The following is a 25,798-nucleotide window of genomic DNA, read 5'->3' as shown; positions in this document are numbered from 1 at the left end:
ATCTACTTTATAATAGGGGAACAAAAACATAAGCAAAAACATTTAAAATATCTTTAATCATTGGATAAGCTTGTATAATTTACATACTGCATAATATAGTTCTCCACATTAATGAACATCTTCAGTTATTTCTTGAACATTTCCACTTCACAAAGAAAGTTTTTCTCTGAACACGTTGCATCACAAAATAATAAAAACGCATCGCACCATGGAAATAAAAACAATTCCACTCACTCAAGCAAGCTATTGATTCGACCGATCCAGTGAACTGCAGTCGGCGGCTTTTATCTGTCAGTCCTCTCAGCTCTGTGCGGCCTGGGTTAAACTTTGGACCTGTTTCAGAGCCTGGTGTGCGCTCTGTGGGGTTTATTTCAATACACTTCCATTTCTTTGAGCCGTTTAGGACGGGAAGAAAAGGGATGAAGTTTAAATAAGATCCAAGAAGAGGAAAAGCTTAATGGTTCTCTGTGAGGAGCTGTCGGGTACCTAGAGACCCACGTCAGACCCGGGGTAAATTGTGCTTGTGTGTGTTTGTATTTGTATAAGAGGAAGGAAGAAAACAGCGGGACACCGGGAGAGGAAGCTTCCCTTTAGCTGCATGCTGTGTGCTGTGCTGCTCAGCTCTCTGTTTATCCCCCTATTCTGCCTCCAGGGAGACACAACCAGTCTGTCTGCATGTAAGCTTCCAAAACTCGCAGGGAAAGGGCTCATGACAGCGTTTCAGATTACTAATAGAGAGGGTGGCTGAGCTGTGTACTAATGAAAGTGAGAAGCTAATTATCATCTCAGACTGACACTGAATATTTGGATTGTTAACCTCAGGTGGCTTGTGATCTCTGCCTCTTAAATACTTTTAATACTGGTAATAACTCCATTTAATATTTTTATTTTAATACATTAGAAAAACTCTGATTCGAGCCCAGATTTGCTGTTTGTCTGGGACAGGAGAAATCGAACCTTTGATTCTTAGAGTAGTAACACTGCGAGTAGCCAGAGGACCTGGACAAGTAAGATGTGCATTAATATTACATTTAATTTTCTTACTTATTTAACCACCAACACATTCTTTAGAATAAAAAGGATTTTGGAGAATTCTCTTAAAAGTTTTCAACTGGTATCCATCCATTGCCTACCGATACCGCTTATCCGGTTCAGGGTCGCAGGGAGCTGAAGCCTATCCCAGCTGTCGGCTTTTTATTTTTTTTCACTGCAGTTCTGCTCATGCCACCTTTGTCATTTTACATTGGACCAAGCAACGCCGGCGTAAACCGCCCCAGTTTGTGTTTTTACATCATGTTCCAGCGATGTGGAAGCAAAACGTGTGCAAGGTGTAAACACGCGCATGCGTCAAACACACATACACTGCGCTGTTCCGGCCTGCCGTTTCGCCTCTGTTGCTACCTCCGATGCCGGCTCAGAGGTGAAACGACTTCGCCCCACCATTCCACCTCCGTGCGTTCTAAATAGAAGACAGAACGTCACAGAGGCGTAAAAATCCCACCTCGAACTGGTAGTGTAAAAAGGGCTATAGAGACACTTTTCATTCACACGTACGGGGAATTCAGAGTCACCAATTAATCTAAGGAGCACGTCTTTAGACTCTGGGAGGAAGCCGGAGTACCTGGAGTGAACCCACGCAAGAACGTGCAAACTCCGAACTGGGATTCAAACCAGGAGCCTTCTATCTGTGAGGCAACAGCGGTAACCACTGCACCACTGTGCAGCCCTCACCGCACATGAACCGGATATGAACTCACTGATGCTCGGCAGCTTGTTAAGAAAATGGGTTACACTTTCTAATAAGGCACCCTTATTAAAGAGTTCATAAATTGTAAGTTATAGATTAGTCAATTAAATATTTCCCAATGCTTTATACATAAATTACCGTATAAGCATGGAAGCATTAATGGAAGTTTTGGCCTGCAAGCCTAAAAAAATCCAATTTGCTGGTGTTCATCTAAATGCTCATCTAAAATCCAACGAGTCTGCAGTTGTAATAAGTCATTAGTCAATGGGTTTTAATCATCATGTCTGCATTAAAACGTTAGGCTAAATTGTCTGCAGCTTCTTTTTGATTCATTAACTGTAAGTAAATTAGGAAGAAAAGTGCAATTAATAAAACCATAACTTTAAACCCCTTTGTTGAGGGTGCCTTATTAGAAATAGGTAAAATATATTAAGGATTTCTTACAATTAACCTACAAAGGTGTTGCTCATTATTCTGACTCTTTCAACACCGGTTATCTTCTCTCATCTCTTTTCTTTCATCCCTCCTGCTGTCAGTCAAACCGAGCTGCTTTACTGCCACTAGCGCTGCACTAAACATTGTTTTATGTAGCCACTCAAGCTGAAGCCAGCCGGGTGTCATTGTCATGGCAACTGTGTTGATATCCACTCGTCTATGTAATCGGGGCTGTTTGTCTTGTGCCCAGAATAGCCGGGAGGGTTCCTGGCACCTGAAGCCAAGGCAAACACATCACACACCGGGCATCTGATAAATCCTGGACATCATGAAAGGACAGAACAGAAGGATTTCAGCGTTGTGTTCACCTTCATAGCCCTTAAAATAAAGTCTGCAAAGCGAGGAGAGGCTTTCAGGTAATTCTCTACAGGCATGCCAGTTAGTAACACGTCCATTTTTATCCACGCACACAGCAGAAATGATCCCTTTTCAAAAAAAACAATGAGGCCACAGGCAATTTCTCCTGGCACCTAGACTGTCAGCACTCGTTAAATCTCTGCCAGTGAGCGGTTTAAACAATGTTTATGTTCCCGTTTTAAACTTGGTGTGCACAGTGAAAACACATTACAGCATTAAGCTACAGTTTAGCTTCAGGGAGACACACTATAGCTTGATGTAATGTGTTTTACAGGTTTGTTTCCCGCACTAAAATGTAGGACTTTTTTTTCCATATGGCTCTGCAAATTTGGAAAAGAAAACCACAAACTAGCAGAGCAGACAGTCTCTTTGGCATGCGACTTTGCTTTACAGCCAACACATATGTTAAAAAGGGAAGGAGGTTTCAAATGACTTCATGTCTGTACTGTGGCTGGATGATACAGCATGGTTGAAAAACCTGTTCTTCTTTTTTGTATGGGAAGAGATTTAGAGGGAAAGATGGAGCAACGGATTTTTACAAAAAAAATGCTCCAATTCATCCAAGAGTTCAAGGTCCGCTTCGAGCACATTTTCCGTGCCTGTCTCCAGGACGGGCCAACAGTCGCTGCTGGCTTTATGGTGCTGTCTCCAATGAGAGGGCATTGTGTGTGCATGATGTGTGTGTTGGCACAGACTGAACATTTCCACCGAACCAGTGTGGCGACGGAAAGTAGGATGAAAAGAAAGGAGGAAACACTTCGGTGGCTCAAACTCATCTTACTGTAGCTGCATGTAAAGATAGAATTTCTTTACAGTGAAACCTAGAGGAGAGTTAAATGGTTGAAAATGGACATCTCCATAGCTGTCTGCCATTCAACAAATGAACAACTAGTACCATTACGGGGAGTTAAAGAGCCATAATCCGCTAGCTGACTGTTAGCTAAACCCGCTCCTGAACAAGGCACCACAGTCCTGTCAATCTTTGGATTTCTCCAAACATGTGGAAGCCATTACACAGGGCTGAAGTACAAGCAATTAGTGTAAAAGTGTAAGAGCTAGATTAAGCAGTGTGAGTAATCCAATCATGCGTCAAATGTAATCGTTGGCATGTCAAGCTAACTAGCTTAGTACCTACAGTATTGACTTTCAAGGCAAAGCATTAGGATGAGGCTCTAGGCTGAGGGGTTACCGATCACGTTAAAAAGTTCACCCTTAGGACATCCACTGTGTGACTTCTCAACTGTGTGGCAGCCAGTCCTGCATTCTATTAGACTTTAAGCTAATGTTAGCAGCTCTGTCTTAGCCTTGGAACCAGAAAAACCTGAAAGCTCATGTTTCATTTGCACAAACAGAAGGATAGAGTCTCCCTATTCGTTGGACAAATTTGCATTTGACCTGATTCGGGTCAGGCCAATAGCAACCGGTTGTGAGTGCGGCTAGGCTTTATCGTAAACAAGATGGCTACCACTGATTTGGAACCGTCTTGTCACCATAATTACCTGCAGATTAGTTCAATGCGACAACAAAGTATTTGAAAGGTGTGGAGACAAAAATTAAAGGGCTCAGAAGTGAGCGAATGGTCCATGTATACCGCTTATCCTGTTCAGGGTCGCGGCGGGCTGGAGCCTATCCCAGCTGTCATTGGGCGAAGGGCAGGGTACACCCTAGACTGGTCGCCAGTCAATCACAGGGCTGACACATAGAGACAGACAACCCTTTGCACTCACACCCACACCTATGGGCAATTTAGAGTCACCAATGTGACAACCTTACAAGCATGTCTTTGGACTGTGGGCCCACCTTGCCCAAACCGGGGTTTAATCTGGTGACCTTCTAGCTGGCAACAGCGCTAACCACTGCACCACCGTGCAGCCCGAAAGGTCCATGTCAGGGTCCAAATACATTGGGTCCAGTACAGGGTCCAAATACATACACGATTCATGAATGTATGAAAAACTATGCCAAGGACTTTAAGGATGTTAAGGGTATGGGTATTAAACCTTGAACTTTTTTGGTAGTGGCTGAAATGTGTCCATACCAAGAACTGAAAACGCATTTGTTTTGGTAGCTGTATCAAAAGTCTTGTATTTGCACTAGTGATGAAGGTTCCAATGATTCCCAGCACTAAAGGGACATTGTTTAATTGAAGACTTTAAGCATTGTAATCTTGCAATAATCTCTTATATAAGTTAATTTGCAAGGAGCTCAGCTTGACCAGGTGTACTGCAGCATAAAAGTTACACTGATTATGTAATATGTTCTCCTCTGTTTATCAAAAGTGTTGCACTGCCCCTGCAGCATTCACATTTCCAACCGCAGACTGGTAGGAGATGAAGTAACACTGTGACGAATGAGCTGAAAACCCTTGAAAACCTTTGGGACTCATCTATTCTTATCCGAGCCTGACAGGCCAGCTGTGCTCGGGCAGGTAGCCGGCATCTGTCCCTAGCACACACACACACACACACACACACACACACACAAACAGACACATAAACACATTCCCTCCCTGTCAGTAGTCTTGGAAACTCCTGAAGAACAGACAATATTATTCAATTTCATTTGCTGAGAAGAGGCCGCTTACATAAGCCTTTCGAGAAATATTGCTTTTCTTCTGTGATTGTGTTGGGTCTTTCGCGCATTTCTCATGATTTTAACCGACAAAGCTCTCGGCACGGGGCATGCAATATCCACCCAGCCAACATAACACATTAAACACTCAACACCCACATGGCAAGAGCACACAGACTGTTGGTCTAGCCATTTGTACACGCAAGCAGAGGCCAGGAGGAGCCAAAAATAATACAAGTAAAATCACTTCAGATTATCATATCAACAGTGCAGTCATTTCAGGAGGGAAAGAACAGGCATATTTAGTTAAGGTTTACACCAATCAGGCACGACATCTGCTGATAAAAACTAGGACATGTCACCATAACGGTTAAAAAAAATACCAAATATCAGCCATATTCAGTATTTGCCTACAACCAGTCACAAATAGTACCTGATGCACAGAGTAGCTGTATTGCAATTCAGTGAATATACAATATTGCAGAGGGTTGGTTAAGCACTGAAGGTATTAACTTCACAAAGACACAAACGCTTACAGTGGGTACATCATTTCTCAATGAGGGAATCTTTTCCTAATCACATAGCTATGAGTTTGTGGACAAGCACGCCCACGAATATCCCCAAAAGGTTTTAAATTCCTGCCAGTTGCCATTCCCAGGTCGTCAAATACCGACACTTTGGCGTCCAAGGTACCTTTTAGCATCTGCATGAGACTCACAGGGCTTTCAACTCCAATTTAAACCCATCTCCAAATCCAATTTAAATGGCTCTGGCTGTCCAGCATGTGACAGATAACCTTGTAGAAAGAGCGACAAAGTCCTTGAAAGGTTGGCGCTTGGGGTTGTTGGGCAGGCCCAACAATTCAAGAGTTTTACCCAGGAGACTAGGGTTGGAGTCACACCATGATGTGTTGTCTGCAATGTTGATCTGTTGCAAGTACTTTTGGTGCACAATGTTAACTACGTGTTTATAAGGGTGCCTAAAAATAGCCGCTAAAGGGTACCTTGTTTGCTTTATAAGACGCCAAAGGGACAAGCATGGGAATTAGTCTAAGTCAAAGGCTTTGTACATTAATTTGTTCAGCCAATGTAACACAATGTGTTGATTGGGGGAACTTTGGTCTTCTACTAACTAAAACAGGCCATATAAGTGCTGTTAGTAGTCTAGTTATAAAGGTTGTGATGATTGTTGAGGGCCCACTACAGGACGAATGACGTAATCAAGGAGATCCCAAAGAGGTACTCTATAAGGGGGTCAGAAATCGTTGTTGTTTCTCCTGGGTTCTAATTATGGATTTAGTGTAAGTAGAGGATTTGCAGCTTATGGGAGTTATTATACATGGTGAAGAGGTCAAATTATAAGTTAAATCTTTTAACTTACAATCTGAAATCATGTTTCAGCTCTCTGGCAAATCACCCCACTGTGCTTTAGAAAAGAAAAGAGGATAAATCAGGAAATGCCAAGAGAGGCCCTGAGAAAAACTATGACACAAGATTTTAAAGTTGACTTTCCTAAGTTTGTTTGAGGCAGCCCGGTTTGGCTGGATATGGTCAAAAATCCTGTTATGTGCATCCACTTTAATACTGACATCATGTTTCATAGAGAGTTAGTGCAGTCACAGGAGGGATCAATGGGAGGAAAAAAACGCATTCTTTGTCTTTAAACCCAGTGTCGTTCAACAAGGAAAGCCTCACTATGTGCATTTCACAACAGCAGTTCGCTCTTCTTCTCTCCTTCAGTGATCTGGTCTTTGATGTTACGAAGGGGCTGTCCAATTGTGGCTTCAGTCCCCTCTGTTCGTATCCTTCTTACAAAAATGTCACATCTTCTTGCGACTGCACCCACCTCCAGTGCGCGTCGTACTCAAGATGCATTTTGCCGTTCATTTTGCAAGTATCCAAGTCAATCTTTCCGTTTTTGTAAGGTTTGAGTTTGGGGCTCTGACTGGTTCCACGTTTGTCGTTGAGGCCGAGGCGGGTTGGGCTGCCGCTTTGCATGGTTGGTTTCTCCAGGACGCCATTGACCTTTATGCCTTGTGTCTGGGTGTTACCCTTAAAAACAGGGCTTCTTTTGCCGGTCTCTGGAGCCTTGGTCCAGACCGGAGAGTCTTGCTTGGGGCCTTCAGACTTGGCTTGAGCCCCTGATCCACCATTCACCTCCGTCCCATTTCCTACCCCAGTTCCATTTTCATTCGCCCGAATCCCACTTCCAGCCCCAGCACAAGACCTCAACCCTACCCCATTTCCAGTCCCAGCTGCTGTAACCGTGGCCCCTGTCCGGCTCCCAGCATTAGCCTCTGAAACCAGCAGTGTGGTGGAGCAGATGACGGACTCCGAGCTGGAGGGGCAGTACTCGTCCATGTCGTCTGCCAGGGTGTCCAAGTAGCTGCCAATGGAGATGTTGTCCAGCTTGTCGTTGGGGTCCTGCAGGCTGCTCCAGGAGCCCCTCCAGGAGGTGTCGGGCCCCTCGCCCAGGCTGTACTGGCTGCTGGTGAGGCTGCTGCAGCGGCTTGTCAGGGTGCTCCGCTCCTCCAGCAGCCATTTCACCGCCTCGATGCCTTCGTGGACCGCCAGCAACTGCTGCAAGATCTTCACGTCCACCGAGCGTAAGTGAGCCTGGGAAGGAAAAAGAGATATAGATGAAATCACAAAGAATCAATAAAGTAAATAGTAGATAGATATTTTGCCAGCTTTGTATAGCATTAGTATAGCAATCTCCGCTAGCACTGCGCTGTTTGTAGTCTTCACATGTTTATACACCTGAAATGAGTTGATTTTGATTTTGACTCACTGCATCATGGACTGTACTTATACAGCGCTTTTTTAGTCTTTGCTATCACTCAAAGCTGCTTTTACACTACATGTCACATTCACCCATTCACACACACATTCACACACTGATGAAAGAGGCTGCTAAGTAAAGTGCCCATCTGTCAATCACTTATCACATTCATACCCGTTGGCTATGCCATTTGGGATTCAGTGTCTCGCCCAAGGACACTTCGACATGTAGACAGAGGGAGCTGGCGATCTAACCTCCGACCTTCCAACTGAAAGACGACCGACTCTCCCGCTGAGCCACAGCCGTCGCATCACTACTTCTTCATGACTCCTTGCGGTTGCACTTATGACATGGATGAGGGTAATGTGAACGGAAATTAATTGGCTGAAGAAGAAGTTGACAGCTGGATAAAAGAAGAAGAAGATGGCAGGTAAAAAAGTTAAGAGGTGTGCCAGACACTTTCAAATCCAAAGTCCTAATTAGTCAAATTCTGTGAAAGTGACACCAAATTTGCCGTGCATGTGTACATTTATCTGCACTTTAATTTTTAGAGGCATTCTGTATTCTTCAGTTAATCAGATATCGTGATGCCCTGCTGTTCCCAACCCTAATTTGTATCATGTTGATGTTTTGTTAGTTTGTAGTTGTAGGAAGAAAAATCCATGAAATATGAAAACCAGGCAGACTTTGGACCTGGAGAACTGCAGGACTCTCCGGATATTTATTTTAAGCATCCAGCTTTGGCTCCACAGACGAGTGCAAACACCGTCATCATGTTATTAAACCCTTGCAGATTACCATAATTGGAAGTTAAGTATAAAAGAGGCTGGCAGGTTGAGTATACACTGCATCCAATTTGGAAATAAATAAGGTAACGGAGCAGGGGGAAAGCTTAAGGACGAACTGGATAAAGGGGAAAAGAAGGTTTGGAGTGGGCGTAAGTCGTGGATTAAGTGTTAACAGGGAAATATTAGCAGAAACAACTCTGCAGGAGAAGCTGCTGAAAGACAGGATTTGAGAATCTGGAATTACAGTCAAGAAACGCTTAAAAATGATCCCTTGTAAATGGTGCAAACTACTTACACATACATTTCGTTGTCATATCATCTGCTATCATAAATAAAGTCACTGGTGTCGTCTAATGTGATATTTGTGTGTATGTGGGAGGTTGAAAAAGCTAAATGATGAATAAGAAGGAAAAGGCTGCGGTCATGGAAAATTCCTCCCTAGAATACATTAGCAGAGGTCTGCGGTGAGGTGCAGGGGCCAGGAGGTGATATATGGCACCAAGTCAAAGCTCAGCCTCTTCTGCAGATAACCAGTCCTTCTTAAAGCTCAGCGTTAAGTCTTTTAGTATCTCTGTTCCTTCTACATAGTAATTTCTTTCTTTTATTACCTTTTCTGTCTGTCTCTCACGGTGCCCCGATAGAAAGTGTCTGTCTCTGAGGACTTCTGTAGCGCTGTTTTCTGGAGTCACAAATAGTTTTATATGTTTGTGTCTTTTGTCTCACATAATCATGGCTACAATTTATATATCATTATTCATCCTGTTAAATCTGTTGCTTAGTCACATTTATGAAGATTTAAAACAAAATGTTTGTTAAACCATTTACAAAGTACTCCTTTACCTAAGTATAAGTATCCTTAAAGTTGTAATCTCAAAGATCTCAGTTTTGTTCTCTTTGGCAGCACCTATGGCGATAAATGGTAATTACAGGAGCACACTTCCCAGATATCCAGACAGTGTTGCATGTGTGACGTCCAAGGTTGGCTCCGGTTGTAACTCTTGATTTTCCTCTCTGACAGTCGCTTTCCTTTTTAGACTGTTTGCTTCATCTGAGCGTCGAGTTTGTTTCTTTTTCTTTGGATTTTCACTTATTGTTGAAGTTGTATCTGTAGTCATCCATCTTTTCTTTGTTTGTTCAGCCGTAGTAGATTATTGTTTACTCGCAACACTTGCAGAGACAGCAAAAGCAGCGGCTTAGCTCCGCCTACCCTCTCTGACAGACCAACCACTGCTGGGTGATGGAAAACGCGTCACTAACTGGGCGCCACTTACCTCATTCAGCGATAGATAGTGACTTAACAGACATTTATTTACATGAAAATCTTCACAACCATTACTTTAACCTTAGTATGAATAACAATACCATGCTGTAAGAGTCCTGGTACTGCTGTATATTAAGGTCCTTCTGATGAAGCATTATATAATAGGGCCCTAACATGTCCCTATGTGATGATCATTATGTGTTAATAAGACTATATACGTGCATGCTTAACATGTTTATTGTTAGATATTATAGATGTTATTTCTCATGACTTATAAAACAGTTTATAAAACGTAATTTAATAAAGTTACTTAAAGCCTGTTGAGGTTCTTATACTAGTTTAGTAACATTACAAACACATTTATTGAGTTAAACGAACCTTGACTCATGTTTTTTGTTGCCTTATGAAACAAATACTTACTTTATTATGCCTTAACTAGCAGTAAATCATGCATTTAACTTAACTTAAGCAGGAATAAGGTCTTATAAGGTTAATAAATCCTTTATTATGCACTTAGTAACGGTTAGTAACGGTAAGTATTGTAGCGTTACGGGGTAGCTAGATGGATGGAGTAAGGTTGATGTGTCCCCGCTAGCTCAACTAGTGTCATCTCTCTCGCAGCACGCTGAACTCCCGCTTAAAAGTTGCTTCATAACGTTGCCTCCCTCTTCCCTCCTCCTTCTCAGCCAGTTACCCACTACGCTGGACACCTCCCTCAATAAACAACTACAAAACTACAGCAAACTACAGCATTATGTGTGTGTGTGTTACATTATAAAAGCTATAGATCATTCGCTTATACACTGTAAATTATGCATCATGTATGGTTCTTATAGATTGTGTTAGGGGTGAAGGAGGGTTAGAGCTTATATAAATGTTAAATAACTAAAACTGCACATGTAGCAGAAGACCTTAAGTGACTAAGACCTTTGCTCTCTGACCCTTTTAAGTCCTTTATACCTTAGTTATTTCCTATAAGGTCCTTATGACCTTTCAGGTTACGTCAATACACCAGTGGGTTGGAACGTATTGATTCCTCCAACCTGCCAGGCTGTTTATCTCTTGCTCCTGCATAATATTAGCATTCAGTGCAGCGAAGCATCATTGTATTTAGTGTGTGTTGCTTTTCTGTCATGAACCTCAACGCTGTTAAAAACACCTACAAAATTGTTCTCCGTGTCAGTGTATGAGAGGCTCCTTTCTCTTGATCTGCCCTCTGTGGTTACAAACTCTGACTGTAGGTGACGAGGTAACACAATGGTGATTGAGCCTATGGCCCACTGATGAAAGCCTTTGCATTTGCAGTATTACAGACTGGGTGTCTGCTGCGACTTTCACGGAAAAAATCAGAAGCGGCGCCCAGTAAGTGACGCGTTTTCCATCACCCAGCAGTGGTTGGTCTGCCAGAGAGGGTAGGCGGAGCTAAGCGGCTGCTTTTCCGCCCTCTGCAAGTGTTGCGAGTAAACAGTAATCTACTATGGCTGAACAAACAAAGAAAAGATCGATGACTACAGATACAACTTCAAAAATAAGTGAAAATCCAAAGAAACAGAAACAAACTCGACGCTCACATGAAGGCAAACAGTCCAAAAAGGAAAGCAACCGTCAGCGAGGAAAATTGAGAGTTACAACCGGAGCCAACCGTGGACGTCACACATGTAGCACTGTCTGGATATCTGGGAAGTGTGCTCCCGCAATTACCGTTTATCGCCATAGGTGCCGCCAAAGAGAATGAGAGATCTTCGAGATTACAGCTTTAACAAGAAATATATTCTCAGCTTAAGCCTTAAAAAATTCTTTACATGTTACAACCAGTGAAGCGAAAGGTCATGAACCATACATTTAGATACTACAGCACTCCCCTCTCATGTCGAGGGCTGGCTCTTGTTACCAGCCATGTCATCCATATTGAATTTGTCTGGTGTCATCACAGCTGATTGCGATATGGGCCTATTAGCTCAAAAACTGTCGATTAGTCTGATTGCTTTGAGACTTTTATATGATTTGTGTCGATTTACAATAATTCTCTTGAGGCCCAAAACTAGACCATTACATTTCTGAGCCTTACCCCAACCCTTACCCAAACCATACCAAAAGCATCACATTCATTTTAACCAGTGTGCACAAGGCTGAAATCCCTTTTTTTAGGTCATATCCAATGCTGGCACTTCCAACTCTTTTTTAAAGAAGGAAAAAAATCTAACCCCTCTGCATCTAGCTTTATAGTAAAGCTTGTTTACAAGGAAATAAAGGCATGGGCTGTGTGGTCAGTGTGGGTGCAGATGTGCTGATGCCAGTCACACTATACGCTGAAAAGGGAGACATCACGTCCAATATAAACATAAAGATTTCTCACATGCTCATTCATCCCGTTCGTCCACCTCTAGTGTTCATGAACACACACATAAAAGCACACACCATGTTGCTGCAGGGAGGAATTGCCAGACAAAGAAGGGGAACCAAAGATCAACAGCCTTAGCTCTCTGTCCGTATGTGTGCTTATAAACCCGCTGACATTCTGTGGCACAGTTAGACATCTGGGTGGAGTTCAGGTTTGAGGTTTGAGGTTTGAGGCTGGCAGACGACTGGGTGAGCTAATGAGGGTGGCAGTAAAAGTAGCTCCAGGCCTGTCAGCGCTGAGGTGGCACAATGCTAACGAAGCTGAGCGCTCCGCTGGTCTGTGCCCGCTCTGCTGCTGAGCCGGGCCCCTCTGACGAGATTAGATCAACGGTTTATTTCACACCTTAATCTTTTACTGCTCGAGCTGGAAGACTGCATTTAACCGCATATTAAATTTTTAGCCAAAATGTTTTCACCCATTTGAAAATGCTGCAGTTTAAAAGTATCTATTAGTGCACATGTTTGTGAGGGGAATTACAATTAAAATAGAGCTAGGTCACTGAATTGAAGAAGCCATAGTTTGTTGTCATTTAATAAAAAATCAGATCCTTGTTCTAACAGTTTGTATGCATGCTAATTGCGTCTTGCATCTGCTGTTCTTCCATCTTCATTATTTTCATTCACTTCCCCATTGATTTCACCCTTTAATTATACACTGAGGTCAAACGTTCTCATTACAGAGAGCACTCAGTCAAATGTTAAAAGGTCAAACTGGGGTCAAAGGTTTTTTTATGTGATAGCGTTTAGAGTGAGAGCAGGAAGTGAACGTTCAGGATTTTGCAGCCTTGGGAACAGAAACGACATCAATCATGTTTTACTCAATTCTGTGCATCAGTACACGGCCAACAGATTTCAGTTTCCCTGCTCAGGCAGGAGGCCAAGCACCTTCTGGCTGATCCATAGGAGCCTGGAAAGCTCATTTTCAGGCCTTTTATATCTGGTGCTATAACATCTTGTGTGTGCTGCAGACAATATTCAGCATAATATCATACTTTACTTACAATAAGTCTGCTGAGTGAGTGAGATTTAACTCGGTGCAGGATTATTCTTAAATCTAATTACTTTTCCACCCATTCTGGTTTAATGGCACCTATTTCCAGTGTTGTGAACAAGTCATCTTTGCTCAAGTCCCAAGCAAGTCTCGAGTCATTTTTTCTGAGGCAAGTCGAGTCAAATCATAGGTTATTTCAAGTCAAGTTGAGTCTTTAGTTAAGGCAAGTCAAGTCACTTTTTTTCCACCTAAGATCCAGCACTCTTACCTGTAGTATCCGGTCTTTATAAAGAGAAAATACAAGGCATTAGCAGTCTAGCAGTCTACTAATGATATTATTGGCCAATTTATATAACCTGTTCAAAAAGTATGACAATGAATTGTATCTGTATTATCTTGGCACAGACGCAGCCATGATGATGGTTTGGTCTGAGAAGTAACGAGTACGACTGATGAGGCTCATCTTTGGGGAAAAAACATCAGGTAGCGGGGGCTTTGATGTTGCGTGTTGCCATAGCGAGGAGTTTGACTGACAGCCAGTCATCCAATCATGACAATCACATAACGGGAAGCTTTTCATTTTATATTTAACAGCTAACATTCAAACTTATGAACACACAAAAGTCATCCGAGTCATCAGGCTTCAAGTCCAAGTCGAGTCTCAAGTCATTAATTTTCTCAAGTCACAAGTCATCAAAACAGTCACTCGAGTCGACTCGAGTCCAAGTCACCAAGTCCCTCAAAAAATGTACAATAGATAGCCCAACATTGAAATAGGTAGTCGTGGTTCTTTAACGTGTGTACGAGTGCATACAGCTGAGATTTAGACAAAGACATGCGCTGAATACAAACAGCAGGAGAAGATGGCTGATGGTAGCACTTCACTGATCTCCTCTGCATCAGGGGACTGAACTGAAGGTTGGTTTTAAATCCCTGAATTAGACTGACCCATTTCTTCTTCTCTGAGAGCAGAAGGAACCAGTAAGACCCTGAACGTGCCAGGACTTCAAAAAACCACATCAAGAACCTTCAACAGCTTTGCCTTTGACAGTGAAAGCTGATTGTTGGAGAGTTTTCTGCTGTGTGTATTTTATCGGGCTTTAGTTTTCTGTCAGATTGTTTTTCCTTGTCGGACTTCTTTACCGGCCAAATTTGGATTTTGTCAGCAAATTGTGATGCGCTGTTTTGGATCTCATGTTTGGACGATAAACCTCAGTTTCATCCAGACATCTTACGCTACATCTGCTGCACATGTCGGCCCAATTATAGTTAAAAAGTGTCATCATTGTAATTTTTAAACATCAATCTGTCGTTTCTCTGCATACAAACAAAAGTTGAGGTTCGGGCATCTGATTCGGATGCCTCCAGGGGCCTTCCTTTCAAGCATGTTCAGCAGGAAGGAGACCTTAAGGTAGACCCCAAACATGCAAATGTCTTATGTTGGAATGCACCAGTATCCTTCAGAAGGAGCAGGATCACGATGCTTGAGAGAGGGATGTCTTGAATACCTTGCTCAGCATGCTGCCGCCATGACCCAGCCCCCGATAAGAGACAGAGAATGGATGAAGAATCGATCCAGCATCAATGCACGATATCATCAATGCTGCTTCCCTGTTTAAACCAAACCTAACTTGTACCAAAGCAGACTTATCCTAAAAGTATCGTTTCAATGGTACAGCAGGTCAGTTTTTCCTCATCAATATGCAAAATTAAGCTGCGAGATGCTCCAGCATCATCCTCACTTTGCTTTGTCAATCATGTACAGACAAATCGGGCGTCTGCATACAGGCGTTCAGTGATGATACAGTACATTGTGATACTGTATGCACAGCTGAAGCGTGATCGGTGACGCAGACAGAATCTCCCATGTGGTGAAAAACAGCTTCTCAATGTCACCCGGCTCCTGAACAGACTGCTGAATCACTGCCAGCAGGGACGGCTCAAACACACACTCGCTCTCCCTCATGCAGCAGCAGGATAAACAGCCGGCTCTATCTGCGCTCTCTCTCTCTCTCTCGTGTCCCCCTGTGTCACTGTCTGTCGTTTCACCTTCCCATCTCACTCGGGCCCTGTGCAGACATGTGGCGTCCTTGCAGAGGCCCTTCAGTTTGATACACAGCAGAAGGTCGGCCATGTTTCCCCTTGAACCTCCCAACTGCTCCATCTGTCAGCGTTCACCCCTGAATGCTCGCTAAAGAATCATCCTGCTATTTAGTCTCTATCTGTCTTTTGTGTTTCTGTGTCTGACTGATCAAAGTGTAGTTTTTCTTTCCTCCAGACTATCTTTGTCTCTTGTCTTTTACTCTTTTCTGTTCATATTCTGGATAGCAACATGGGGCATGTTACACAATCCAAGTGAGAGCAAATGAAAGTAAATGTTTCATGAGATTGAGAGACTTGCCGGAGATGATTCTACTGCATTTTATTTCGAGTAGCAAGTCTTGAATTTTGCACTCTTTATTCTTCAAACTGTCTGCGTAGATGCCACAGGGTTTCAAAAGTCTCATAGGCTCCGCCTCATACCAAAGTAGTTTCAACACATGATTGATGATATATTCCAACAAAGAGGAAAAGAGAATGCTAATATGTTGTTCTTATTGTTTTTCTGCAGTGCAATTAAAAAAGCCTGATGCTCCAGCTGCTGTGAAATCTAAAAAGCCCTTTAAGGTCACGGGTAAGTTGAAGAATCAAAATGAGCGACTGGAAGTTTAACACAGCAAACGAACACGTCCCGCCCCTTCCACTAACCAAACCAGATATTGAGCGCCACCCACTGCCGATAATCAACGCTATTGGAGCATGCTTCCCAAATGCCTAGGCTGACTCCCTTTGTCGTGGTTGTAACTCTTGATTTTCCTTGCTGACGGACGCTTTCCTTTTTAGACTGTTTGCCTTCATCTGAGCGTCCAATTTGTTTCTTTTTCTTTGGGTTTTCACTTATTTTTGAAGTTGTATCTGTAGTCATCGATATTTTCTTTGTTTGTTCAGCCATAGTAGATTACTGTTTGCTTGCAATGCTCACTGAAACTGCAAATGCAGCCGCTTAGCTCCGCCTACCCTCTCTGGCAGACCAACCACTGCTGGGTGAGGGAAAACGCGTCACTATCTGGGCGCCGCTTGTGATTTTTGTCCGCAAATGTCAGACACCCAGTCCGTAATAATACTATATACTGTAAATGCAAAGACTTTCATCAGTGTGCCACAGACTTAATCACCATTGTGTTACCTCATTCAGCAATAGATAGTGACTTAACAGACATTTATTGAAATGAAAAAGTTTGAGATTATCACTTTAACTTCCTTCATGTCAGCACAGCCAACAGCAGAACAGCTTCTTTGTGTTGGTCTGAAGCAGACATTCACAGGTATGTAAACTTCACTGACTGTAGTGATTGTTTTATTAACGTCTCCTCTCGTCGTTCCTCCTCTACTCTGCTAATCCGGAACAGATCGGCTGCAGGAGCCGTATTTGTCAACAGAGCTGTCAATCATCCTTTTTACAGCATCAAATAACTAATCAAAAATAAACTTAATAATAATGGGGAAAAAAAGAAGCTTTTTTCCTGTGTATTTTGATTTTATAGTTTGACTCATGTCCCATCTGTTAACATGGAGGAGGCCGGCTTTATGACCTATACTTCAGCCAGTCAGCAGGGGGCGATAGAGAGGGTTTGGCTTCACTTTTAGGGAGCTGTCATGTCGTCCATGTTTTTGTACAGTCTATGGCTTATAGCGAATCCAGCATTATAAAAATGTTTTGGGGGGTTATGTTTGGGCACTAACAGCCCGTTTTTCAGGTCAGGGAAAGATAACCGTCTTAGTTTGTGTCTGCAAAAGTCACTTGAAACATGAGACAGTACGTACATGTTAACCTTACGTTTATCCTAAACCAATGCAACACACTCAATTCTAAAACAACAGACACGATCTCTAATGTCACAGTATTGTGCTTTATACGCACATTTGCCACCCTCCTTATGACGTGCATGCTGTTAAAAAAATATGCAGCTTTTATCGCTTAAAAAAAACATTGACTGGAATCCAGCAACATTTACCCTTAAAGGAGCTGAAGTCATTTGGCAATGATTTAATCAGACGAACTCCTGCACCGACTGTCTCTGATAGCCTGATAGCCAGTCCGGGAAAGAACACTCAGATTAAATGAAGTAGATTTTTTTTATCCTGCAGCTCAGCTCTGCCTTTAAAGCTGACTTTGCACTGACATTTGGTCTGCCCAGAGGTGGACGACAGAGATGGAGAGCGACAGGGAGACGCTACAGAGACGAGCAGACATGGACGAAAAGAATAACAAACCCAGAGCAATAACATTTATCTGCTATGTCTCTCTTTGATAGCTGAAATACATGTGCTGACCAAAAATGCACCAAGCAGCAGGTATGAAACCGGCCGTGTGTGTGTGTGTGTGTGTGTGTGTGTGTGTGTGTGTGTGTGTGTGTGTGTGTGCGTGGCTGACTGCCAGTCTTGTGTCTTTTAAGGAGTGTCTCTGCATCCAGTAAATGTGTTTGGATCAGCTGTCTAATGGGAGACACGTTCTCCACTGGAGATGAAAGACAGAAGCTTTAAAACTCCTCCACAGAGAAGAACAGCAACACTAACAGCATTAATAACAACAGTTATTGGCCTTCAGCTCGCACTGCTGAGAAACGTTCCTGACCATACTGAGACATGAGAGGAGTGTATAAGAGTGTATCCAGATATCAGACAGCTAGGATGATCACACATGAAGTACACTATCTATCGATGTCAGCCATCTTTTGGCGTCTCTTTCCTCCTATATATTTGACATATTATGGGGGAAATGATTACATTTAGCATCTAGAAACATTACGTAAATAAATAAACTTTATGTGTTTCAGGCTCACTAACGAAGGCTTGATGCTGAAAAATTGTCCCACTTTGTTTGAAGGTTAACATAACAGGGTGCTGGTTTAAGATAAGATAAGACTTTAGTGATCAGCGCAAAGACAAGTAGCAAAGTAGCAAGAAGGCAAATAGAAATAGGAAGAGAATAAAATAATTAAATAAGAGATATAAGGGGCTGCACGACTGTTGCCTCACAGCTAGAAGGTCACCTGTTCAAACCCCGGCTTGGGCAAGGTGGGCCTTTCTGAGCGGAGCATGTTCTCCTCGTGCAGGCGTGGGTTCCCTCCGGGGTCTCCGGCTTCCTCCCACAGTCCAAAGACATGCTTGTAAGGTTAATTGGTGACTCTAAATTGCCCATAGGTGTGTGAGAGCGAAAGGTTGTCTGTCTCTATGTGTTGGCCCTGCGATTGACCAGTCCAGGGTGTACCCCGCCCTTCGCCCAATGACAGCTGGGATAGGCTCCAGCCCCCCGCGACCGTGAACAGGATACGCGGTACAGATAATGGATGGAAGAGATATAAGTGGTATACAAAAGTGACATAAGTGACATGATATGAGATAAAGTGACATATATGGGTGATAGCAGCAATATTTATCAATATGAAATGGTACAGTATAAAGTATGAATAGTGCAGTATAAATAAGGTGCAATATAAAAAGTGTCTAATAAATACACTATGTTATATTACAGTATGTATACATATGTAATGCAGTGTGATATGGAATATTAAGTCTATGTAATGATGAGATGTAATGATAACATAATATAGTGCAGTACTGTACGAAGACATAACAGTATATGGTAATTGTATAATTAAGTCAGATCAGTCGAGGGTCACAGAGGAGTGAGCTCCGTGGGTAGAGCAGGCGCCACATACACAGTACGGAGGCTACAGTCCTCGACACAGCGGCCAAAGGTCCGACTCCCGCCCTCGGCCCTTTGCTGCATGTCATCCCTCACTCTCTTCTCCCCATATGTCCTGTCTCTCTTCAGCTGTCCTATCCTCTAGAGGCCAAAATACCCAAAACATAATCATTAAATTGTTGAAAAAGAGAGTGCCAGTTTCCTTGTGATTCAGTGTCCACCTGTACACCTCAAACTCACTCTTTTCCAGTCCAGAAACGACCCCTGTTTTTTACCTTCAATAAATCAAGTCTAACTGGCACAAGCTAGCTTGTCCATCTATAAGTTTTGACTATTTGAGCTCACGTTTATTTATTTTTTTAGATTATTTTTTTTGGCATTTTGCCTTTATTATACAGGACAGCTGAAGAGAGACAGGAAACATGGGGAGCAGAGAGTGGGGGAAGACATGCACCAAATGGATCGGCAGACCGGGAACTGAACCTGCGACCAGTGCTCCGAGGACAGTAGCATCTATACACGGGGCGCCCGCTCCACCGACGGAGCCAAACCAGCGCCCCTGAGCTCACATTTAAGTGAGGATTCAAAGAAAAAAAAAACATGCACTTTAAAGTGGATTTTAAATCTTACATTATTTACAGTCATGTTTAAAAACTAGCAGTCCTCTTCTTCCCTGCCTTTTGCCTTTGCCACTGCTGTTACCACCAGCAGCTGTCTTACAATAAAGTAGATTAAAACCATTATGAAGAAGTCTGTGACATCACCACATTCCCAAACAAAACAGTGTCAAACTATTGCTGCATAGCATTGCTAGTGGTCCAAACCTCCTAAGGGTATGTGTATTTACACTGCATACAAAAGGACAGACATTGTACAGCAGTTGTTTTAGGTCTGATGAATCTGTTTCCAACACAGGGCAGTTTGTTTGTTCCAGTCTAACATGCACTGTAAGGACATGCAGACTAACATCCTGTTTCTCCTGACAGCTAACAAGAAGCAGAGCCACATTTCATTAGTGCTGGTGACACAGTGACAACATGGCCCACGCACGCACACACACACACACACACACACATATCTTAGATCCTACAGTAGACAGATGCTGTGTGGTTACAGATACAGAAGACTAACAGACGACTGTTCAGCAGCAGAGCACACAGACAAAGTGAGAAAAAGAAGCAGACATTAGCTTAAGACTTAACATGCTGTGTGTGTGTGTGTGTGTGTGTGTGTGTGTGTGTGTGTGTGTGTGTGTGTGGATATGAAGATTATCAGTGTGACAGGAAGTGTTCAGCATCAGAAAAGAAGCACATCCTTGGACCCTGTCAGATTAAATATGCGTGTGCGCGCGTGCCTTTGTACATGAGCCCTTCCATTTAGTCTGCGCACACACGTGTTCCTGCACAACTTACTAAGCAGATTTCTGATGAGAGTGCTCTTCTTCTGCACTCCCATTACTCTCGCACTCTCATAGATGAATGGAACAACCACACACACACACACACACAGTTAGAAAGTGGCTCTTCATCACTTCTCTCTGAGTCCTCCCTCTTTGCAGCAGACCTGATTAAACGTGTTAAAAGGAATCAGTCTGGTCCTCTGCTCTCGACAGATTTAGCTCTGTGAATCCAAATTAGGTGCTTCAGTCAACTTAGAAAACTGGTTGAGGAGTTTTGAGGTTATCACATGGCTTCTGTATCAGGTGAAAACACACAATGCAATGCTGGAAATCACTGATTTTGTCTTATCACCTGTGTTTTTGAGTACATAGTTGATTGAAACACTGATTCTCATTTTGTTTTGTGGACATTTGTCTTGAAATTATAAAAATGCATCTATGATATTAAAGTCTCATTAAGCATCCACACAATTCTGAGTGAAAAGAAAGCCCTCCATCCATCCGTCCATTATCTATACCGCTTTTTCTGTTCAGGGTCGCGGGGGGCTGGAGTCTATCCCAGCTGTCATTGGACAGGTCGCCAGTCAATCACAGGGCTGACACACAGACACAGACGACGTTTCACGCTCACATTCACACCTACAGGCAAGTTGTCACAAATGAACCTAACGAGCATGTCTTTGGGAGGAAGCCGGAGTACCCCGGGGGAACCCACGCATGCACGGGGAGAACATGCAAACACCACAAAGAAAGGCCCGCTTCGTCCGAACCAAGATTCAAACAAGGAACATTCTAGCTGTGAGGCGACAGCGCTAATCACTGCATTACTTGCTGCCCCTGCATTAGCCCTGCAAACAGAAAATATTTGTTCTCAAACAGCTGTTCTCAGCTACGTAATGTTATAAATAGACATCTGAAGTGGACACTCAATACCTGCGGCCATCTTTCATTGGCTTCAACTGCTCATGCTGGCCTAGTCATGGGAATCGTTCATTTTGCCATGAATAAATTCAACCAAACTACACCTAAGCACCGTCTAAATGAATGTATGAAACTATAAAGAGGGAAAGATAGTATTGATCGACCCTTGTTCCTAAAGTAAGTCTGATAATGTTTCCTCAGGAAGTGTTCAGTTACATTGGGGAGAGCACACTTCCTCTTTAGGACCCTCCAGACCTCTAAAGTGCTTCTGGGCTTGTGCTGCTTCATCCCTGGAGTGAAGTAAGATTCTATTTCCAGCATGTGAACAACCTGATAATGGTGTTTTGGATGTTTGATCGTAACTGATGTGTTTTGGAGCCACTCTCTGGTTGTTTGGAAGTTTGGTGGCTGTGCGGTGCATTTGCCATAACCATAGGAATGTATGACACACATGATCACAGGAGGAAGAAAAAACAACTGCGGGCCGTTGCTACAAGGAGAAATAAACTACTGTCAAAATAAAGAAAAGACTTGGCTGGAGAAGAGACTGCAGTTTGTAATGTTTGAAATGTGATGATGTTACGTTGGCAAAGCAAATCTCCGGCCCAGTATGTATTGCTATAAACGGAGGATGTACAGCAGGCAATAAAGAGTACGTATTAAGATGAATGGTGTGATTAGAGTGTTAAACACCTGACAAATACATCACATAAGTGCAGGCTTCTGGTGGTCAACTCATTTCCTCGAAACCGCAGCCATCAGTGGCTTCTGGCACGCTGAGGAGCAGCTTGTATACCTACTGAGTGAATATAAAGAGCTTACATGTTAGAGGCTGAGCATTGTGGGATTTTTGAGACCAGTAATGGTTTAAAAAAGTGGAAAATATGAAAAAGATTACTGACATCACACACAAAATCTGGAATTATGGAGCGGGAAGGATAATAGACCTTTTCTATGTGGTTGTGCAACATGTTGGCCTCTGCAAAGAAGGAGGGTGCTAACTTTGAAAGAATAAATTGGTCGATCAGACTCTATAATTATAACCGATGCATACAATAACTTTTATTTAGTTGCAATAAAACTCAAATATATTCTCAACTATTATTCTGCAAAGATATCTGCTGCAATAAATGAAGAAAGGGTATTTGCGTTCTTGCTTAGTGTTAAGTGCAAACATCCGTCGACGCTGTACCACTCCTTGTTGCCTGGTAACACCACGGTGACGACTCCAGGAAGTCACAACCCCCGGCCCGGGAGAGAACCAGCTACGTCACAGCGCATAAAACCACAAATTGTTTTTGTACTTTGCTTCTTGAACACATTTAAATAAACAAGATATAACAAACTAATTAATGAGCTGCTTCCTGTTCCAATGCTAAGCTAAGCTAATTTGCTTTTGGTTTTAGCTGTATATTTTGGATTTTCTAAAATGAAAAAAGAAAAAAGAAAAGGAAAGATAAATTACCATAAATATACAGTTCAGTTACACTCAGAGCCACACATGATTGTTCTTAAACAAGCATTGTTTAGATTACTAGACGCTTATTAATTGGTATAGGTGCAAAGAAATATCTTAAAATCTGGCAGTCCTAAATTTAACATGCAATTTAAAGCTCCTTTACTGGAGATTTTTTTTAAAGATTTTGAACAAAGTTTAGATTAAAGATGGACCAACTAAACACCCAGGCTGATAATATCAGATACTATTAGACTAATATTGGTAACAGAGAATATATCAGACCATGATTAACAAGAAATTGCAGGACAGAGTACTACATTAGGTTTAGGTTAACTTATAGTGTCATTTTTAAAAATTGTCCAGCAGAGGGCACTGATGAGTAGATTTTTTTAACTGTAAAATGTCACACCCACTATGTATCTTAGTCACAATAAATTAAAATGTAGCAATTTTTTTTGTTTATATAAAACTCTTTATTTAAAACTGTATTTAAAACGACAAAATATTAGTATTGGCCTCAGGAATCAGATACATGTCGGTTTTATGGTGCTTGTGTAATCTCTAAGAGCAAGCTGAACATTTACTAAGAATTAAATATGAAGGTCTTTGTTATCGTTCTCAACACTTGGTATGGTTAATATAAAATGGCTTGCAGTCATATACAAAATATACCTGACATTTCATCTTGACACCCATCTCTTTTTTTATGTTTTACAATATTTGTGCATTTACTTTTTAAATTTGTTCATATTGACGTCTTGAAGTGCTGTAATTTTGTTTTTCATAGATTAATCTATACTTTCGGTAGTGCTGTATGTATAGTTTTTAAGCGTGAGCCTTTAAAAACTGATCTATAGGCTAAATATGCAAATATTCATAAAAACAATGAGAGCTGATTCAAATCCTCCACCTCAGTTAAGCATCAACATGACTTTATGAACACCCAGTCCTTGAATACAAGAGTCCGCACACACAAACAATCGACTAACACACACTCTTACCATCTCCATCTTCAATTTCCTGATCTTCTCATCCAAACTCTTCTTCCCCGTCTCCTTCATGGTTTCATGCGCGGTGGTCAGCTTGGCGTCTCCCCGGAGAGAGGACGCCTCTTCCCGCATCCACCTGAGCAAACCCTCGGGGGTCTTCCGGCCAATTTTCACCTCTATGTCTTTCAGATCTGGGATGGTCTCGGTGGCGGTGCCTTCATCCATCGTTTCTGTGTGTTTACTCGTGAAAAGATCCGCAGGACAAAGATTACGTCCTTCTTGTTTGTTGGAAATAGTCACTTCCTACAGGATTGTGTGGCATCCTATGCGACTCCAGCTGAGTTAGACTGCGCCAGGAGAGGAAAACAATCTGACAGCATCAACACAACAACATGTTGGCAGGTTAATGCTTGAATTAATTTGTATTCTATCTGTATTTTCATCTGGTTTAAATTAATTAAGCTCGTATATCAAAACAAACTCAAAACAGGAAAAAAAGATAGCAGTAAAGAAAGAAAGCAGTAAACAGAGGCCGAGCTCTACAGTCCAGTGTCCGGTGAGTGTTCGCTGCAGGCCGGCGAAGGCTGCTGTGTCTGCTCGGAGATCCCTACACAGAGCTACATTGCGCAGATTCCACCTGCATGATGACAGCGACCAGCAGCCGCAGAGTGAGAGAGGAGACCTCAGACTTTCAAGTTAGCTGCAGTCATATCCTACAGCTTCCGGTGTAACCTTCAAAGTAAAACATACGGACAGGAACACGTTGGGTTTTAGCATTGAGGACTACCAAACTAAAACATAGATACTAGGAAGATTACTAAGGGTTACGTTTTAGTCGATCACCAGGGCTGTGATAACAGCTGTCCATCCATGAGCAGGCTGATTTCATTATACAGTCAAATACTGTGTTTTCAAGACTAAATTCTGAGAGTTTTGTATACTTCATCTTAAACACTTTGAGACGTCTGTTTGGTTCATTTTGACAGAGACTGATCGCGCCATAAATGACAAACAGAAGTTTAAAAATGCTCTTTTTTTCGCTGCGATGGTTCACATGAGGATAAAATCAACCAATACATTTGTTTTATTAGGATTTATTAAGTGAATTTGCACTTGCAGTTTACACCACTGTAAACGGTAAAATATTTTGACTCACTGTTGGCTCCGTTTTTGATCAATCTCAAATCTGGCATTTGTGGAGGACAGTGTGAAGATGACATGTAGCAGGTTTGGTGTGAATTCATTTGTTTCACAGTTTGACTACATAGTTCCTGCCAACACTTAGTGTGTGAAATATCCTGCCAAATTGGGCCAACATTTTGGTATAAGGCAGATTTCATGGTAAGAAGAAGAAGAAGAAGAAGAAACAAGAGGATCCAGCAGCTGATCTGCTCGGGCCTTGATAAAAGATTTTAACAAATGTAAATTGTCAATAGTATCTTTTTAACAATGACAGTCAGCCCCATCATGATTAGGACTGGATATCATAATGGCTGGATTAACTGGTTGGCTAAGAGGGGGAAAAGTATACTGCTGGGCCCCAACTGCTCTTTTACAATCCCCTGTGCATTGTGTAAATACCATGTTACAGCTCCAAGTCTCAATTAAGGTTTTATAGGTCCCTAATGACCCAATTAAATCTTCTAAGTCTTATATGTTGCTAGAATAACGCTTGCCCCAGGATTTATTTACTTCAGAACAGAACATTTCTTATCTGAGTATTCACAATGTGGACATTATATGAGCTAAAAGAATGGAGGTCTCACTATTAGACTTTTAACAGGGCTCCTCTATGAGATAAAATCCACTGACATGTGGTGAACCTGGGCCTTTTGGAGTCCTTGGAGTCTAGGGCCTTGAATAGCATTACATAAGTATGACATAGCATCT

The 25,798-nt window shown here is 42.3% G+C and overlaps 1 protein-coding gene across 1 annotated transcript; it reads right to left on the bottom strand.

The window, feature by feature from the left end:
* Positions 1-3,156: 3,156 nt before the first annotated feature.
* Positions 3,157-24,551, bottom strand: lurap1 (leucine rich adaptor protein 1). Its single transcript, XM_069680078.1, has 2 exons — positions 23,921-24,551; positions 3,157-7,785 (listed from the first exon to the last, which is right to left on the bottom strand). Exons 1-2 carry the CDS (start codon positions 24,131-24,133, stop codon positions 6,979-6,981), a joined length of 1,020 nt encoding a protein of 339 aa, XP_069536179.1. The 5' UTR covers positions 24,134-24,551; the 3' UTR covers positions 3,157-6,978.
* Positions 24,552-25,798: the final 1,247 nt, after the last annotated feature.

Source organism: Semicossyphus pulcher, unplaced genomic scaffold, assembly GCF_022749685.1.
Source record: "Semicossyphus pulcher isolate SPU_LCO1_2020_fin unplaced genomic scaffold, fSemPul1.0.p SCAF_4, whole genome shotgun sequence".
Lineage (NCBI taxonomy): Eukaryota > Metazoa > Chordata > Actinopteri > Labriformes > Labridae > Semicossyphus > Semicossyphus pulcher.
Note: the sequence above shows the minus strand (reverse complement) of the source record. Positions and strands in the feature narration are given on the sequence as shown.

Excerpts from the sequence above, each read along its gene's own strand:
- lurap1 (XM_069680078.1), bottom strand. The coding sequence starts at position 24,133 with ATGGATGAAGGCACCGCCACCGAGACCATCCCAGATCTGAAAGACATA. Across the intron at positions 7,786-23,920 it reads GGAAATTGAAGATGGAGATG|GCTCACTTACGCTCGGTGGA; the intron begins GTAAGAGTGTGT and ends TTTCCTTCCCAG.